The following is a 20,617-nucleotide window of genomic DNA, read 5'->3' on the forward strand; positions in this document are numbered from 1 at the left end:
GAGTGAGTGGAAAAGTGATAAAAGATGTCTGGTGGAGGCAGTTTAGTCCAAAGTGTGTTGACGGTTCAATGAGCAGCCGTTCAGACGGAGATGATATGGGTCTGAGAGAGGGAGTCTCTCCTCGAGTCAGCTGTCATTCTAAACCAATCGATATATCTCAACAAAAACTGATTTTATGCGGAAAAACAGAAATAACATTTCGCTTTTAAAAAGCACCATCTCTGTATAGCTTGTATCATTTTCAATCCCCTATACTGCGAGTTGGAAGTCATTCGTGTCAGCCTGAAAATTTGGATAAATGCTGTCATACACTGAGATCAATTCCAGGCTGTGGAGCCCATATCCGCAACTGGCAATAAAGATAATCATCTAATAAATATAGATTTGAGTTATCTAATCATTTCTCATTGCCAGGGATGCTTCAAGGAAAGACTTAATCTAACCGCTTTAGTTTAATCTCAACAGGCAGAAAAAGAGACCCAGCTTTTCTAACATGTGGCTAACAAACACTCCAGCTAGTTACAGAAATGACATAAGCAAGGGGAAAAATACAACGATGACTTGAAACGCTTACAAAATTAACATTTTCTACCTTTATTTACTCATCTTACCAAGCTTAGTTCACACTAGTCAAACCAGCCGAGCGATTTGGATATCCTAGTTAGCAATGCTACATTTAAAATAAAACATAATTTACACATTTTTAGGCTGTTTCATATGGTAAATTCATGAAGAATTAGTTTGACATTTTGTGAATTATGCTTTTTTTGTTAGTTGAGCCCTTTTACCTGTTTCCAGTCTAAGCTTACCTGCTGCTGGATTTAGCTTTGTATTTAGTGAACAGATATGAGTGTGAATGAAAACACAAAGATTTTCATATTCAGGTGATTATACCCCAAAGAAAACATACTTAAAATATATTCCATGTCTGCCATTATATTCCCTTAAATCCCACACACTAGACCTTTACATCAAATTGTTGCTATAGGATGCAAATCAAACAGCATCTTGAAGCTACAGCTCGGCCTATCATTCCCAAAATATTGACGTATTCATTTAAGTTGGTAACATGTACCATGTACTGTACTGTAAGTACTGTGGACTCAAATTCAAGTCCATTATATGAAGACCCTCTCAGGCTAAACAAAGTCATAAATTTATGATTTTATGACATACGACTGTTTTTTGTTTACTGTGATTTATGTTCCACCACATCACCAGATCCAGAGAAGAGAAGCACAGAGAGAAAAAAGGCAGTGAGGACTAAGGATAGAATAAAGTGAGAGAAATTGAATAGAAAAAAAGATGGGGAAAAAAAAGGAGGAGACCCTCGGGGGGGTTTATTTCCCAAAGGACTGACTGGTCTTATTTCAGCTCCACTGTCAATATGAGAAAACAGAGAAATAAAAGTTAAATCATGCATCCCTCCCCCCTCCACCCGCCATAAGCTCTTCCCTCTCCTGTCTGTTTTATCTGCAGTCGCTGCTTGCTCTTTCCCTCTGTCTCTCTTCATCTCTCTTTATATTCTCCTCTCTTCTCTCTATTTCTCTCTGTATTTATGTCTCTGTCTCCCTCAAGTCTGTCTCAATTGTGTTTAGGTCACTGAACTGTGGTTTTCAATTGGTGCCATTGAGCTATGGGGTAAGCTGTGAAAGTCTAACTGGACAATTGAAAAGAAGATAGCAGCACACTTTTCTCTTGGTCCCAAAAGTATACGCGGTGGAAAATACAAACAAAACAAAATGAGAATAACATTTTTTCTATGGTTACTACAAACTTTGACAAAGATATCATCATGGGTATATTTCCTAAAACCTCCAGCACCCTTTCGAAGAGTTCGCAACCCAATCACCAGAATAAATGTTGGCATTGCACATCGCAGCAAACAATGGATATGTTAGATTTGTATGCGATTATATAGCAGATACAATGAACTTTATGTTTCTTTACATTTCAGCAGGCACAGAAATCACTCAGTTGTGGTTAAAAAAGGTTCATGTTTTGGTTTTAAATGCTCTTTTTTTGTTAGAACAATCCCAGCTGGAAATGCAGCGATGTCTTGATAAATAATGATCGTTTTTCGTGGCACCATCTTGGCAGGAAATAGTAATGACTAAGTAAAAAAAGCTAAAAATCGCTTTTTGTGGCACTATCCTAGCTGAAAATGCAGTGATGTCGTGGCATTATACTGACAGGAAACGCAGTAATGTTTTGGTTAAAGACAAACACTTTTAGTGGTGCCATTTTGGCGGGAACCTTAGAGATGTCTCTGCAAAAAAACAAAAACTTTTCAGTGCACTATGACATTGTAATGCAGCAATGTCTTGGTAAAAAACGACTGTTTTTTGTGGCACTATTTATCCTGGCAGGAAACCAATGATGTCTCAGTGAAAAACAATCGCTGTTTGTGGCACTCTACCAGCATTAAACAAAGAAATTACTTAAGAAAAAAACTACCAATTTTCGAGGCACTACACCTGCAGGAAACACAGCGATGCCTTTGTAAAAACACGAAACACTTTCATGGCACTATCTCCAATGGAAAGACAACAACAGGTCACCAAAAACACCCAAACATATTGACGAATAAGCTGCCTCAGTAACTCGCCATCCACAGTCCCCTTCATATCCCAGTGACAAAGTCAGCAAATATACTGCATGATTTTAGAAATGATATAATATGTATGAAACAAGCAAATATAACATCTTTGTAGAAATGTACAAAGAGTTTCTTCTTCAAACTAGACTGTTATACAAGGAGATCGATATCACCCTCATGTATTCATTCTTCATTCTTCATTGGACATAAGAATATTTCCCAAAATGTCAAGTATTGCTCCAGTGGCTTGGACACACATGAAGCAAGAGCACAACTTAAAAGAGAATTTTACCTGAATAAAATGAAGCTAATTGCTTCCAGCACCATATAAGTATTCCCGAATGGTGTTACATAACTTTACTGACTCATTTATTCACTCTCCCATGCAGATTTTTTTCTGCATTTTCTCCACATGCATTCATTTGTCCAACTATATTCCAAACTATTTTGCATTTATCAGAGGGTTATCGAGCCCAAACCCAAGTGATGACATTCATGGGACACTGAGCCCGCAGTGGGTCACTTAAAGCTCAAAGAAGATTATATGTCTGTAAAATAAGTTCAGTCCAAAGGGTCAGTTCCCTTTATGATTTCCTTTTGGAGTAATGACCCTGATAATAGTCTAATGATGAGTGATGACATAGCAGCTGAAAGAACGGCCCGATTCAGCACTTTGCTGTATGAGCCATCAGCCACTGAAGCATGAGTCAGTGATATCAGAGGCCGTGTCAAAAATGGTGGCATCCGCATTGAAATGCCACAACATTAGAAAAACAGCTTTAGTGAGCACGTGCAAAACATGTCAGCCAGCAGGTTTATAGTCTTCAAGAGTGGCCAGAGGTATTTTTACTGTCACTGAAAATGTTGACTTAAAGTGGGAAAAAGGCAGTGGTTTCATACTCATCACTCTCACGGATGAATTACTGAACTGGATTTCTGGGCACAGACCCAAGGGACCCAAAGTGTCAGGAGCCCCAGCAAGACTTTAAATGACTACAGAAGGACACAAAAAGACCACAGAGAGATACAAAAGAAAGAGACACAAAATGACCACACAAGGCACAAAATTGCCTCAAAGAGACACAAAATGTCCTCAAAATAACCAGAAACAACCACAAGAAGATACAAAATGACCAAAGACACAAAACAACCATGGAGAGACACACAATTACCCCAAAGAGACAGAAATCAACCACAGAGGAACACAAATAAATACACAAAATTACCTCACACAGTCACAAAACAACCGCAAGAGGACACAAAATGACACCAATACAAAAAATACCTCAAACAGAAACAAAACAATGAGACACAAAAACATACACAAATTTACCTCAAAGAGACACAAAACAACCACAAAGAGACACAAAACAACCACAAAGAGAAAAGAAAATAACCAAGAGGACACAAAATGACAACAGGACAAAAAAAAGCAGACACAATACAACAACAGACACAAAAAATTACACACATTTACCTCGAAAACACACAAAACAACCATATGAGGAATCAAAATTACCACAAAGACACCTCAAATGTCTTCAAAAAGACACAAAACAAGTATATAGAGACATAAACCAACCACAAGAAGATAAATAAAATGACAAATAGAAACAAAACATCTACAAAGAGACAAAAAACAGCCAAAAGAAGACACAAAATAACAAAAAGACAAAAAAATTACCTGCAAGATATTCAAAATAACCAAAAAACACACAAATGTGCCTCAAAGGGACAAAACAGCCACAAAAAGAAGATACAAAAAATGTGACACACATCACATAGTTGTTGACAGACATTTGGTTTAAAAAAACAGATCAGAATGTGAAAGCAAAGAAAAGGTCTTTTGTTCTCTACATGACGGTCAGCTGACAAGACAAAGACCACAGGAAAACCAGGCGTTGTGTGTCTATGTGTCTGCATGTGTGGGCGGATCACCACACCGTTCAAATAACAACGCATCAAAAACCTACAAAGGACCGAGCTGCGGTGAAACAACCTTGAGCTCTATCAGACGTCGAGACATCCAGCAATCAAAAAGAAAGTGGCGACTGCTCTTAAAGTCAGATTGAAAGAAAATACAAAAAAGTATGTGTCTGACCAAACAACTGAAATAAATGAATCTGCGTTCCAGCTTGAGATATTGTGTTGTGCATCTGCTTCCCCTCCATGTGCCATGTCTGCTTTTTGCTCCTGACACTGATTTCCTAGAGTGTCTTTTGATGACTCACAGAGGCACACTTTTTACAGTTGTTACGTTCAGCTGCGAGTGTAGGTGGAAGGACTGATATTGATAGTGACTGTGACAGAGAGCGAACGAGGAAGTGAGATTTTCCATTTGAGAAACAGTGAAAGTTATGTCCCTTGTCAGTGAGAGTCTGAAAAAATACCCCACCAACGAAAAACAGGAATACAGCATGCTGCCTTTTAACCGAGTCGATGTACCTGAGCTCGTTTTCTTCACACATTTCTTTTTCATTTTTTAGTCTAGATCTATTTTACAGTGTTGTGAAAGACTCAGACTCGGGGAAGGCAGAAACACGTCCTTCGGGTGAATCCGCTGCTGAGTCAAAGAGAACTGTGAAAGCCCAGCTAAGCAAAATGGATTCCTCATCTCTTCTATAAGAGTCTAGGTTGGCATCACTTTGCTCCACTTTCCAAAAATAAGCTACTAAATAACCCATTGGGACAGATTCACTGGCATAGTCTGAGGCTAGTCCCTAGCCACGTATTCTTTCACAGCCACCTTTCAGAAAGTATTCTGAGCAGAAACTTTACTTAACCCTTTGAAACCTGAGCAACTTGGCTTAATTTCTATTTAAAAAAAAAAAAAAAAAACGTGAAGAAAGCGATTAGCAACAAATAAGTAATAACCCAAAAAAAATATGCATTGCACAAAATTACCTGAAAATTAGTAAACAATAAAATAAAGTGGAAAAAATACAGAAATGACCTGTAAAAATAGTGCTTTAAAAATTCATATTATTTTCTTACATCATTTGAAATATGTAGTTAACCTACATAAAGTTCAGCCTCGTGTTCAGAAGAAAATGTTAGCATGATATGCTTCTACACACCCAAATATGTTAAATTTGCACATCTAATAGTAATATCAACATATCTAAAATATTGTAGTATATGAGCTCATTTTGTCACAGGAAGGTGGGGGTGGTGGCGAATGGCATGACAGCTACACAAGACGCCTACCATTCTGCCGACCACTGTTCAAGACCAACCAACAACTAAAGAGGCTTTGTTTAGTGAGTCACTGCTGTGTTTCCGGTGTTTTGCTATTAAACCACCAAACGTAGGTGTTTTCTATATGGCTGTTCTCATGCACTGTTCACATGTTTTCCCACGAAAAGTAATATATCAAAGCCGCCACAAATCCCACATAATCACGGACGAGTAATTTGTGTGTAACCCACATATTTGCGACACGTTCTCATCCCAACTTGTCACATGGTGCTGCTCTGTCAGTGACCTCCCGCATCTACTTTTAATGTTTTAGGTATCTTTCTGCAACAGCTGATTATGCTTCTGGGTGCCGTTACTGTGATGACAACAAATGCACATGGTGTGATTAAACTGCATGGTCCTTATGTTTGCACAACAGCGCAGACTGTCATGATGGTTAAGATTAGGCAACAAAGTTACAGACATCCACCTTCCTCCCTGTGTGACCTATGAGCACACTCACGTTCCTTATATTACGTGGTTATTGGCAGCGTAATAACCTGATGCTGTCCTTCAACGTTTCATCCGGCCACATTCTCATGTGATGCTGCCTGTGTGCATTGCCTGTGGATGCCCGGTGCCATCCAGTGTGGTTCTGTCTCAAAGCGTTCTCATGTGGCACCGTACAGCCGTGTTTCGTTTGGACGCGGAAGGTAGCTTTTGGCGTCACGCTCATATGCCGAAAGTACTGACAGAGTGGTGCGATATGAAATGAAGTGAAAATGGATGGTTGCTGGGAAGACTGTGATCAGCTGACCAATGTGCTGACAAGAGTAAAGAAAGAAATGGTCCCTCAAGGAGGCAGGTTGGGGTGGTGGCACGGTCAAAAACTGTTTTTTTACCCCAGGAAACCGGAGTTCAGAACCGTGTGAAATTTGAATGAACGTTGTCAACTTGTCACCATGTTTTGTTTTTTCCTAAACCTTGCCAAAGTAACTTTACTTGCCTAAACCTAACCTTCATAACGCTACATTAATGAGTAACATCATTCATGGGGCACAAATGTGTAGAACATCATGCTAATCATTGTGTGTACATTTTTGTTGGATATCATGCAAAAACACAGACTACGGGACGGCTTTGTTCCCCAGGTGGTTTCCCTGTGATAGTGCCACAAAAAACTGCTTTTCTTGAGACTTTGACTACTTCTCTGGCTGGGATTTTCCCTCCAAAATCGGGCTTTTTTAGCTCAAGCATTATTTCCTTTCCATAACCAAGTGGTTTTTGTGTCTAAACCTAAACTGTGTAACTTTACATGAAGTACATAACCCATGGGTACCAGTGGGTACACTAATTCATGTAGCACTAATTCATTATCATATGACCTGTCTTACGGATACATTGTCCTAATCCATCATGGATTTATTTCACGGTGTTACAGGTCTATATGAGACTGTTAGGATTGGGTGTCACTGTGACATGTTGTTGTGATGACAAATTGTTTTTATTTTAAAATTGTTTTGTGTTTTAATTTGTTTTGGAGTTGCATTTCTTAGGCTTCATTCCAGGTAAATAAATAAATAAAATAAAAAATGTAATGAACCATCAGAAAGCTGTTATTGGGTTATTGAACACAGCGGCCTTGTTTATCATTCTAATCTAATCCAATTATGAGAAATACACATCGGGGACTGAGCTATAGCCAGAGTTTTTAGAAATACTGAGGTCAAAGTGATGATGCAGTTTTCAGATAATCAGGTAATTAAGAGGTTTTTAACGGCGCCGAATCTTTCTCTCAACCCATAAATGATCCATCATTTTATTTGGACAGCAATTAATTTAAATCAATCTTTTTATTATTTATGTATTATTTGTAGACCTAAATATATTGAGTCTAAAAGAATATACTGAAATCAACCTATAAAATGTAATGTAAACTTTTAAACTCAGCTGCCAGAAAAAAATTTAGGTGTTGCACGTTTCTGCAAACCACATATATGTTACATTTGTCCATTATCATGTGGCAGATGGATTGAAACTTAAGTGTCTTTGCTCTTTAATTGTTTTATCACTTTGGTTGAACTGTGGTAAGGTTAAAGTTACATTAGTGAGCTTAAAAAAAGGAACATGGCTTGGTGTTGTCACGCTACGTACGACGAGACATTAATTTGGTTTGACATGAGACATGGACACTAGTTTCCTGGGGGAACTCCTCGTGTGATCACAGCTTTCATTATTACATAGGTTAAATACTAATTCTGTAGCATTACTTTTTGTGGGGATATTTACAAATGTTGCATGAGAGCAGTCTGACTAAGGTGCTAAATGAAGTTATCCAAATAAAAATAAAGGATATAAAACTGACACTTTCAATGAAATCATAAAAAAACTATGTTTCAAACTTAGACCACATTCACAGTGTTGCATGATTTCCAACTTCACCAGCAGATTTCCATTAAATTAAAAAACAAAGTCCCTTTCTGGCTCCACTCATCATGGCTGTGAAAGTGGATCCGATTTTCACGGACTGACGTCAAAGCCGGACCGAGCTGAGCCGAGCTGAGCCGGGGCTGAAGTTTCCACAGTTACTGCTGTCAGGACGTCTCCTCTGACAGGGGAGCTGTCAGCACACAAGGACCACACACACACACACACACACACACACACACACACACACACTCAAACTCACACAAACACCTGACCCAATTTTCAAGCTGCTACACCATCCAGCAACAACAGCCAGAGAGGCATCAAAAAACAGCCAAAAAAGACAAGTAGCATCAAAATCCTCTCTGTCCCCTCCTGGCAAACCTGTTTTACACACAGCACCCCCCTCTCTTCCTTCTCTTTAATTTTCCCTTTCGATTTTGATAATGCAGGCAACTTGCTTTCCTTTCCTGAATAATTACTAATGCTTCCAAGGCCTGTCCTAAATCCACTGGGTGAGAGATATCATGCCCAGACTTTGTCCCAACAGAACCACAAAACCACAAATCCGTCTCTTAACCCCAGACTTAAGCCAGTTCGTCTTACAGCACCCGGAGCCCAGAAGAGCCAACTCTTAGTTCCAGGTCTGGCCTTTAGTGCCAAAACTCATCCCCTGGACTCCCTCTGCCCCTCCTTAGACAACCTCCACATCCAATATCCACACAGCCCTCCGGAACACAACACCAAGCCTCAGCTGCATCCCTGACCGGCGTCAACCCCCCCGACAAGACAACCGATCAGCCCCATCAGCAGCTCCAGATGCCGCGGTGTGCCAGACAGGATTAGCTCACATCAGGCCAGAGGGGTTGCAGATCCTCTTACCCTCCTCCCCACACCTTATCCTCCAACCCTCCTCCTCTGCCTGTTCCTCTCATCCCCTGCCACCGACATAAAGTCTACATGCACACACACAAAATGTTATTAATGATCAAACGGACAAGAATGCTGCATGTGCAGGGATGTTTGCATACAGCATGTGCTTGTATAGGTCTGCTAATTGAATTAGATTGCATTAGAGGAGATTGAATGGAACTTCAGTGGTCCCTGCGGAGGAACAGGGCCGTTGCAGTAATAAGAGGATGCATGGAGAATACGAATAATGTGAAAAAAATAGTAATACAAGGGTTGTGATGTGTACAACAAATTTGTAACCCAGTCACCAGAGAAAATGTTGGGATTGTACGTTTCTGCAAATACATTACATTTATATGTTATTATATGGTGAAACATTTAAACTTAATGTTTTAACAGAAGAGGTTTAGGCAGAAAAACACTTGCTTATGGTTAAGAAAAGATCATGTTTTGGCTTTGGCAAAAAACAATAATTTTTAATGTCACTGTTATGGCAGGAAAAGCAGCGATGTCTCTGCAAAAAAACAACTGCTTTTTGTGCCACTATCCTGGCAGAAAAAGCAGTAATGTCTTGGTAATAAAAAAGTGCTTTTCGTGCTATATGTATCCACTGTCTGGGATGAACACAACCCCTTTTCGTGCTTAAAAAGCTGCTTGAAACACAGTTATAGTGTCCCTAAGAAACACCCACATTTCGGGCCTTAAAAGCCAGTGAAAGCACAGCAATGACTTGCTAATTCCTAGATGGTTTTGATGTTCTGGGTCTTGAACAGTGGCCTTCAGTTTCTGCAGGTGGCAGGTGTCTTTGCCAAGGTACGCAGCATCTAATGTTTATATGTTGCTTGTGAAACATGCAAATGTAACATTCGCGGTTTAGTGAAACTTACAATGCAAAAATTTTCTTTTGGCTTCAGGGCTGAAATGTGCAAAACATAGACTCTCGAAGGACCCTTTATCTCCTACCTGACAGACATGGAGAACTCTCCAGGGGCGCTCTCACTCTCTCTGACCAGAAAAGCCCCGCACTCCCTGTGTCTTAGTCGACTTTCTGCCACACCACGAGAAATACGACCAGCAAACCAGCTGCAAACGAGAAAGAAAGGAGTCATTTATTTCACTGCTTTATGCATGTGATCGTGAACTGTGTTGTTTTGGGGCCTGTGCAGCTACAATCCAATTCGGCACACAATAAATCATTTGTTTGGATATCATAAAACTTTTGATGTTTGTATTTTCAGTGGAAATAATGAGACTTTAGAGGAACAGCAGCTCTCAACAGAACAGATCAATGCTGACAGAGAAAAAGAGAGGTTGAAGGGAAGAAAAGTTAAATTAGCACATTTCTGAAGTTATTTTTAAACACGCTGCTAAATATGCACATGAAAGAAATCCCAAAACGCTGGATTTCAGTTGTCAGCTGTGAAGCGCAAGTAATGGTACCATTTTTCACTTTTTTTTTTTTTTTTTTTTTTTTTTTTTTGCTCATTAGTCTTGCTTAGTAGAGCAGTTTGTTTGGATGCAAGGTTTGCATAAATGACGTTCTGCTTTCATGAGCCTGTGCTCCGCAGTCAGATTGATGGCTCAAATGAGGGGAGAGCACATCCAATATGGATGCCACATTACTTGACTCTCTCGGTTGAGGTCGTGGGGTCAGAATTCTGGCTCTGTGAAGAAAAAGTGGAGGAGGAAAAACACTCGGAGACTGCGCATCTCCTTATCGCCGTGCACGAATTTCACTTAGCTGCTCCAGCTGGACTCATTTAACGAGCCAGATCCGCTGCGATGGCCGTGTTGCCGGTTTAGGGTTTGTCGCAGCAAAAAAGTGGAGCCCAGCTGGTGTATGACCATCTGATGGAGAAACAGGGTGTACCAGCAGCTTCACTGTAAACACACACACGGCTGTATCATGTGTGGTTACGTAAGGCAGCGAGTGAGTGTGTCCCTTTGGGTAGGCTGCCTTATGCCGGAGTGCAGATGTCCAAAGCAGAGCAGAAAACGCCCCAAGCGGCACACACTCACTGATGAGCTGTTTAGATGGACCAGTGCTGGACGTGTGAAATGCATTTGTGTGCTTTACAGATGAGCTGAAGATGTGCGCGTGTGTGTGTGTGTATATGTGTGTGTGTGTGTGTGTGTGTGTGTACTTACGCGTGTGGCCGCAGGTTGATGTAGTTTTTTGGTACAAAGCCTTTTCTGTTGTGGAGCTCAGCTGTGTACCAGTTAGGATCATCCTCCATGTTGGTGATCTAGGAGCAAACACACACACACACACACACACACACACACACACACACACACACACACACACACACACAGATGAAATATTGCTCATAATGATGTTGACGCAGCCTATTACCATCGGGTGAAAGGCCACTATCATTCCTCTCTCACTCGCTGTATATCAATCTCCTCACCAGGCCTCTCTTCTTCTATTATCCAGTACAGTGGCTTTCATCCATCGCCGCGTGAAGCGACTCATACAGATTCCGAAGCACACGAGATTATTGGCCGGTTCAAAATGCCACATAAAGCTCTTGATGACATAAGAGGCCAGTGAACAGATCTGAACTGCATTAACCCATGTTGTGTCACAAAACAGACCAGAAGTCCTTTATTTTCAATAGAACTGGAACTGCCGATAAATGACTTGTTCTGATTTTTTGGACAGAAACAGCGGGACTGATGAGGGCAGTGGAGGACATTTTTTAATTGTGAGAGACACACTGTCACCTGATATGCTCGATTTTACTTGTTTAATGTTTACCTGTTTCATCGTGTCTCATTTCATTGCTCTTGTTGCTTTTTTTCACTTCTGATGTCATTTTTTATTCAGTATTCTAATCCAGCTGTGACATTCCTTGTCATTTTGATATTTTAAGCTGTTTTGTTTTTTCTGCTTGGTTTGCCGTGATTTATAAACCCCTTTGTTTCTTTATCTCCCCTACAGAGCTCACTTTTTTTAGCGTCTTTTTTTTTATCACCATGCTGCTATGTTTTATCACTGAAATAAACTAAAAACAAACTGATAGCAAGCAGAGCGTGACATACAGTTAAAGCATGTACAAGTGAAATGGATCCTGCCTTTAATGATGGTAAAACTCCTTTGGCAACGTTGCCCATCTGCCAGAAAAGTTGTCCTGTCCCCTCTTCTGCCTTTAGGAACTTCATTTCATGCACCAACTACTTTAATGGTGGCACTGTGAAATTGTACGAACATTTTAAAATGTGTTGCAGGCTATGGGGTGATTTACTGCTCTTACAGTGGCATCAATCAAGGTTCAATCAAAGACCTGACTGATCGCCCGCTCACTCAGCGGGTGGTTTCAATGTCGGCCAGACAACATTTCATTTGAATGGGAAGAAATCCCTCTTAAAAGACCCCTTGATATGTTTCAGGCAGTTTAATACAACCTGTTGGACTGTCTCCAGTCTGCTATATCATATTGCCCAATTTAGGCCTTAGTTAAAGGAATACATGACCATTTGTGTAATGATTATACACTTTTGTTACGTGGAATTCATGTAAAAAAAAAAAAAAAAGTTTCTTGCATGCCTCCAGGAAACACAGAATCCAAAATGAACAGCAAAACTTTATCAAAACATCTGTTTACAAACTGCAGTATAATCCATGCGGACCTCTATGACATGAATTCATCAAGAATTTTCTTCGTTTTTGGATTCTTTGTTTACCACGGAGGCACGTAAGAAAAACAAATTCACAAATTCAACATGACATGGGGCGAGTAATTGATACAATAATTGTCATTTGGAGGGTGAAGTATTCCTTCAGTTCATCACTCTGACTCTGTGACCCACAGACGTTGCCTTGTCTAACTAAAATTTAAATGGAAAAGTGCCGTCTCTTGCTCTACTTTTCCAATCCCTCGTGTCAGTCCCTCTGTGTCGTTTTTGATTTTTCCCCTTAATTAGACTTTGCCAGTTGAGCATTCATGAGCTCTTGAATTTGCAATAAAATCAGCTTTTCTTTATTCCCAGCAGACGCTGCATCATTCGCTATACTGTGAACTTTTGCACAACCCCTGATTAATAAAACTGTACAGCTTTCTCACTCTGAAACAGCTCAAGTGTACATACCATAATTATGTTATAGTATTTTTCTAAAATATCTTTTTTAATATTTTAATTAATTACATTTCTATTCTACATTTATGTTTTTGAATGTTTCAGTACCATTTTTGTATTTTTTATTTTATCTAATATGTTTACTTTATGTGTAATGTATGCACTAAAGACCAAAGCAAATTTATTGTAAGTGAAAATCCACTTGGTATTTAATCTTGTTCTGATTCTGATTCTGATGACTGCCCCACTCTGAATCTGAGGGTTCAAGTCCTGCATCTTACAAAAAATTCAAAATCATCTTTTTTTTTAGTTTATTAAGCCCAAAATGCATCATGGAAAAATGCAACATTTGCGATGTGATCATTTGCACTACACTGTAAATATATGAACTCTTAATCATCCTTTTTTAATGTTTATTCTGCTTCTTGGGGAAAGAACACAATATAGTCTGAGCTCAGTCAAATCCATTAACAATTTAGTTATTTTTTTCTGCATGTGTATTTAGGATATGTATATTTAGCATGTTTATCCATGACCACCCCCACTGATTCAGCTATGACTGTCTCAGCTCCTTCCAGACCATACCAACAGAATTAAGAATTACATAATAAACCCATAAAATAACAATCGTATTAAGAGCCCATAATGCATCATAGAAAAATGCAACATTTCCGACATGAACGTCGACACTACACTGTAAATATCTGAACTCCTAATGAGGCTGAAACAGGTCAGGTGACCCCCTGCGCCTGGATGCCCTGGTCAGGCACTCAGAAAGACAGCCTGTTTCTGGAATTGGGACTTTTTTTTGTTACAACACAAACTGAACAAAAAATAAAGAGAAAAAGTAGCACCGTTCTTGAGCACACCACCTGGCTACTCCCTGTGGTTGTTAATGCTGCCAGTGGCAGAGGAGTCTGTCACACAGTCCAAATCCAATTTAAATCCCCAAATTGTCACATTCATGTGTTGGGGTTTGGAGAACAAAAGAAACGTGTGTTTTGGCGCTCTACTTTTTTGTCCCTTGAGTTGGACTTGGCCACACTGTCTTCCAGCGATAAACAGAATGTCGTAGCAGCTACTCGATGCTATTTTTATCATTCCATCACAAGTCCACACTCTAGTCAGCCTGATTGATTTGTTTCCACATGGCCACTGCACAACGCAACATGAAGAAAACACAATAGAACAATACACAAAAACACCAGTAAGCAGTGACAGCAAAGTATCTGACAGTCAATTTAGATTTTTTTTTTAAATGATGGGCATTTTGCATGATGCAAAGCTATATGATTTGTTGTGATATTATAAAGCTCTGGCCATCTGGTGCCGCAAGCAGGAATGAACAAATGTGAAGAATTATTTATAAAAGTACAGTTTGACCCGAGTCTGAACCAGAGCTGTTTGACGGAGACAAAACAGCAGTTTATCCCGGCGGCAAAAAAAAAGAAAACGTGGTGCATAAACGAGTTGAACTGTGTTTTTAGAAACTCGCTGTGGCCTGAAAGCACAAGTTAACTTTAATGCTGTTGACCTAGCCATTGATATAGTAGGCTATCATGTCACAGTTTGCAGACTTTCAAATCACAAGCCCAAACTTTTTTAACTTTACAAAGTGATATATATTCTGCAAAAAAATACAGCAATAAATCACAGTTATTTACTGTAACACTGACAGGGCAGGAAAACTAAATGCTACCTCATTTTGGCTGCATCAGACACTGACACTCCAAAACAATGACTCTGCAGACAGCAGGAATGAGAAGCTGCTTTATTCACGTGTTGTCTAATATTGGAACAGAGTGTCTGGGATGAATAATATACCAGCCTACTGCATGCAATTAAAGGTAAATTCCACCCTCAGGCGTTATTATCCTCTTGTCATGGGGTTATTTTATGATGACGTCTTTCTCTCCACCTGCTTCATCTATTTCTACCGAGTCATGTCCAATATTTTCCAAAAAGCCTTCAACAAACTATGTGCAAGTGGTCTTAATGAGAACATAATGATTTTTCCAACTGTGAAAAAATTAGTTCTGCCCCCTGAAACTTGTCCTGCAGCAGCGTTGCACTCTGGTCCTCTGAGGCTAAATCCTGTAGAGAAATTGATCTCGCTGTGTCTTCTGCCTTGAGTTTGTCCCTGTGCAGTTTGACCGTGGAACAGCTGGTGCCATAAGTCTAGTGAGAAGCTCCTGCTCTTTAATGCTGAGGTTTACTGCTGATGTCTTAGAGGGACAATTTTCTACTACAGTAATTTCCAGCTGTGCAGAAACTATCGCAGCACTGCATTCTGAGCGAATGAGGCATTATCCACCAGGAAAACATAACAGCTGCAGCTTTAAGAAAAGGTTTGTTTTGCATCCTATAGCCAACATTAGACTAGTTTAAAGGAATAGTTTGTCATTTTTGAAAATGTACTTTTTTTTGTTAAGAATTGTGCAAGAGGATTGATGTCACTGTGATGTCCAGTGGCTAAACATGAAGCCACAGCCAGCGGCTGGTTATCAAGCTTTGCATAAATACATGTTCTCATTCCAAAGTCATTGTATGCTGCCGCTTTGTCAGTGATTTCATACTGATGCCGAAGGTCACGTTCCGGTTGTATGATACGCCGCTGTACAGAGTCATTTTATAATGTGGACAGATGGAACCTTTTGTGGTGTCATGATATGCTGCCGGTGAACCGGACGGCAGTATGATACGCGGAGGGGTGGTATAAGTTGATAACGCAGCAGGACAAAACCCATCAGTGGGTGGCCGCTTGATTTGCTGCCAGACAGCATCAGGTTAAAAAAATGCCGGTAACAATGTAATATCAGGAGTGCAAGGGTGCCTAGGGTGGGCGGAAAGGGCGGTGAAAGGGTCTGGCAAACCCTAAACTTTCAGAGGTCGGTGGTTGGTGTTCCTGTCTGAATGTCAAGCCAAATCCTTATGTTTTTTCTCTAACCCTAACCTTGCTTGTTGCCTCATCCGAACCATATGCTTCTGTCGACGTCACAGGGTTAGTTGGGGCATCTTGAAGTATCAGCAGCAGACGCATGGGGATATCTTGAGCATAATATGTCACGTATGTACATATACGTGTATTTGCAAAGCTTCGATATGCAACGACTTGGGATGAGAACGTGTTGCGATACCAGAACAAAAACTACAGGAAGTTATTGACCCCAGCCAAAGCACATTACAAACCACACAAAGAATTTTTCACTCTGAAGTTTCTCTGCAAATTAACAAATCAGATATAATATCTTAAAAGGTGGGTTTTAGATGTGCAAGTTGGGTTTTGTTATTTTTGGATTGAGCCAGTTTAGCAGTTTTTTCATGCTAAGCTAAGTTAGCTGGCTGCATATTTAGTGTACTGACATGATAGTGGCATCAGTCTTAAAGAATGGACGTATTTCCCAAAATGCCAAACTATTCTTAACTGTGGAAGTTTAAACAGCATATTTTCATGCAGTGTTTCAGCTGCCAAGCCCCTTCTCAAAAATCAAAACTATTTCTAACATTCAATACCAGTTCAGGCCGTCTATTGGCTGGTTTGTCATACAGCTCTTTCTCTAGTCAGCAACAGCAGCACCTGGATACAGAGTGTGACGCTAAAGTTATAATTGTTGTAATTATCACAGTGGAGGCGGAGAGAGAGAAAGAGAGAGGTGGTTAATCTGTTGGACCACTGTGCTGATCTAGAAGTACAGTATGTGGGAACATGTGCTGCATGTTTGTAGACAGATAGATAGATACATAGATAGACAGAAACAAAGTAGAAAAAAAATTATTTCCCTTACCTTGAGCAAGTCTCCCTTGTTGAAACTGAGTTCATCACCTTCTGTGGCACGAAACGTATAAAGTGCCACTGCTTCCATGCCGAAACCTCCAACACACACACTCACTCACACACACACACACTCACTCTCTCTGGGACCCCCACTGATGCCCCTGGCACAGGGCGAAGGGGGGAACAAGAGAAATAAAAATAAATGTTTAAAAAAACAAATAAAGGAAGAGGATGAGATAAAACAACAAACAGGAAGAGGTGAGACAGAAGACGAGGAGCAAGAGAGGAGAGGTCTCGTCTGTCCGTTGATCCACAGAGCACGCGAGAGAGTCAGAGCACAGGATGAGAGAGCGAGAGAGTGAGCTCGGCGAGGGGAAAAACACGACTGGCTGCTGCTCGGCAACACACCACCATGAGTAACGTTCAGAGAGAGAGAGAGAGAGAGAGAGAGAAACAGCAAGTGGGGGCAAGGGAGTGGGAGGCACTTCCTGTGTATATATTTGTCTCACACAGTTGGTGTGGCTTCTGTGGATTATGTGTGTGTGTGTGTGTGTGTGGTTTGTCACTGTGTGACCTGGCTTTAGAGTTACACCTTAGAGATGAAAGGTGAGCTCATGTTTGCTCATTTAACACTTTACAAGATGGAAACTTACAGTAAAGGTCAGGACAAAGTGAGGGGTAAAGGAATGATTCACCCAGAAATGGATAAATTTAAAAATTTGACTGGCACCCTTGAAACACCAGTTAAGTTCATATTGAATATTTTCATATTTCAGTGTGTAGCTCCTGAGCTAGTAGCCATTACAAGAGCTTGATTTCCCCTTTGTTTGACTGCAGTCTCATCTTTGCACCCCCCACCCACCTCTTAACAACGCATTACATGGTGGAACGAAATGTTTTTAAATTAGGTGCTGGCAACACTAAACGTTTGGTTAGGTTTAAGGAAATAAAACATTTGGTTAGGTTTAGAGAGAGAAAAAAAATGACTTGAAGTTTCGGAAAAAAATCTTAAAAGTAAATGATGGAGGATATAGCCAGTTTTAAAATATTATTATGGGTTCTCCACTTATGGATGTGTGTCTGACAGCAGCAGCAGGCAGCTAACAGTGGGTAGATCATATATCCAAACTTTATTCATTCACTGAGTTGAATTCACTGCTGCGAAAAGTGCCCTGGAGTCAAGTTGGATACAGTAGGGAGTTTAAAAAAGGTTTGCCAAGGAAAAGCTTTTCATCTCAATACTGGCGGGACACATTCAGGATCACAGAAAATTACACTGACACACTGTGGGTGTAACTTGAGCATAAATGGGATGCTTTCTCACTTCACCTGCAAGATTTAAGCAAAACAGGAGTTCAAAAGTCTGCAGGCTCGAGAGGCAGTAAGGAGAATATTTGTTCCTTCTGAAATTGTTCTTCTGCCACAGTCTGCTATGCCTCTCTTCTGCTGCTGTGGGATTTTTTCCATTTACTCCACTCCCACCTCTCTCTCCACACAGCCACTCCCCCCCATCAGCCTCATCACCTCCACCTGGTGCTCCCAGCTGCTCTTCATCTCCAATCAAGCCAGTATTTAAGCAGCCTCACTCCACTCACTTTTTCCAGATTGTCCTTGCTTCCATGTCTGGACTTCCAGCACTCACTCTCAGACTGTTTTCCTAGTTTGGATTCGGCTTGCCTCTGACCACCTCTCCTTGTCTCTGCCCCAGTAAACCTAACAGCCTTCTGTCTATGAGTTTTGCCTGAGCACTTCCTGGTTCTCCTGTCTGTGGCTGTGCAGTGTTCTATTGCTTTGGCTCCGTCGAGAGATCACCATTCTTCCAGCCATCCTCATAGCCTCCCGCCGAGCGAAACATCTCTTCTGTGTGAATGCCTCTGGTGTTTATTGTTTCAATGATCCCGCTTCCTGCTCCTACTGGATTCGTCTGCTCTGCTGTCTGCCTGCCTGACGTCAACTCTGCTTCCTCCTCAACCACGGGCCCTGCCTGCCCCTCTTCAGAGTCCCAGCTTTTCCCACAAGCTCCATGCTGTTACTTTTTTCTGCAGCTTACCTAATACAGTCACCTGCCAGTCCACTCCACATTCACAGGTGATAGACCTGAGTTCCAGTGGGGAATTGTGCACGTGAGCTCACCCCAGTCTCTCTACAAACTCTGCTTGACCCATGAACTCTGCTCCACTCCAAAACTAATAACTGAGCCTAAATGGCTGCTTGAAATACTGCAGTGTCCCACTAAAAGAAGAAAAAAATATTTTTTTTGTTGGTCTCAAACAATGGTCAATGATCTCGCCAGGTGTCACCCCGCCATTCAACAATACACAGTCATCTGGTATACATAATCAGAACCGCAAACTCTTTAGACACATTATGATACATATGAAATGTACAAAATGTTATGTAACAGTGGTTTACAGAAACATATAGTGCCAACAATTTTTTCTGCCAACTAGGCTATTGTCAAACTGCAGCAAAGATGAATTAATGCTAAAGTCCTCACGTTTTTCTAACGTTTTCAATAAATATGTCACTTACACCATGTGGAGACAACACACACCATGGTCCAAAAAAAAAATCTGATCTTCATTTGACAATACACAGCGAGCCATTTCCACTACGAACACATTACAGTGAATAAAAGGACATGACACAGATGTTGTGAAATTAGCCCAAAAAGTCAGTGATGCTCGCTTTGGAAACAGCAGAATATCATGGGTGCATTACATAAAATATGTTACAATGGTTATTATTCTGAGAGAGAGCATTCGCCCTTTTGCCTTGTCAAAATATGCCAAGACAGATGTTGCTGCTGTCAGTGGTTGTTCGAAATCCTGAGTTATGTGTTTTTATTTATTCTTTGTTAAACTATCCTGCAGTACAGTACTTTTGCAAAACCCAAAACATGCATATTCTTGAGACTCTAAAAAAACAATTCCCCTCGTTTCTGTTAATTTAATGCCAGCTGATGTGTGAAAAATGTGAGATAGCAAGAGACAGAGGGAGATGGCAAGATGAATGTTTAGAAGGGAAAAGATAAGAAAAAATGTACTGGACAAAGCAGAATGGCCGGAAAACATGGATGGACTGTGGTTTCAATAGCATGACCTGTCCAGGAAATCCCCTGTCAGCTGATCTCTTGACTCAGCCATTAGAAGAGGGACTGCAAGAGGAAGACAGGAGGGCTGAATGTGTGGTGGTGGAAGAATAGAAGAGGAAGAGAGCGAGAGGAAGTGGAACTACGGTTCAGCTCTCAGGCCAAAATGCAGTCTTTACTTTTTTTACCCATCTTGTGTGTTATGATTTCCCCATGAGGATATGTATGGCATCTCAATAAGGAAGTAACACACTGCAGATAGTTGTATATAATGTATAAATTCTGATGAGGAATATTAAAGGAATACACATAAATACAGATTAAATGTCAATATAGGGTTAGAGTTTCATTTCAGTATAAAAGGCTTCTGCATGTTTTTATATGTAAGTTAAAGATGACTTTGAATCAGTAGATTTAGAAATCAATACAGTCTCTACAGATGTGCATCCACCTGTATGCTTGTGAAGCAAATTTCTTTCATTTCCAAATGCAATTTTGTGCAAATTGGTCATTGCTGTTCCTGTTGGCATTTACCAGCTTCACTTCTCAAACA

At 40.5% G+C, this 20,617-nt stretch overlaps 1 protein-coding gene across 1 annotated transcript in view; it reads right to left on the reverse strand.

The window, feature by feature from the left end:
• The window catches only part of grapa (GRB2 related adaptor protein a), a 37,655-nt gene extending 20,290 nt beyond the window's left edge, over positions 1 to 17,365 (reverse strand). The window contains exons 1-3 of the mRNA XM_042504139.1: positions 16,984 to 17,365; positions 11,264 to 11,361; positions 10,079 to 10,198 (exon numbers count right to left, since the gene is read on the reverse strand). Coding sequence (XP_042360073.1) covers positions 10,079 to 10,198; positions 11,264 to 11,361; positions 16,984 to 17,061 — 296 coding nt within the window. The 5' untranslated portion in view covers positions 17,062 to 17,365. The remainder of the gene's footprint in view (positions 1 to 10,078; positions 10,199 to 11,263; positions 11,362 to 16,983) is intronic.
• Between the last annotated feature and the right edge of the window lie 3,252 nt (positions 17,366 to 20,617).

This window comes from Plectropomus leopardus, chromosome 17, assembly GCF_008729295.1.
Source record: "Plectropomus leopardus isolate mb chromosome 17, YSFRI_Pleo_2.0, whole genome shotgun sequence".
Lineage (NCBI taxonomy): Eukaryota > Metazoa > Chordata > Actinopteri > Perciformes > Serranidae > Plectropomus > Plectropomus leopardus.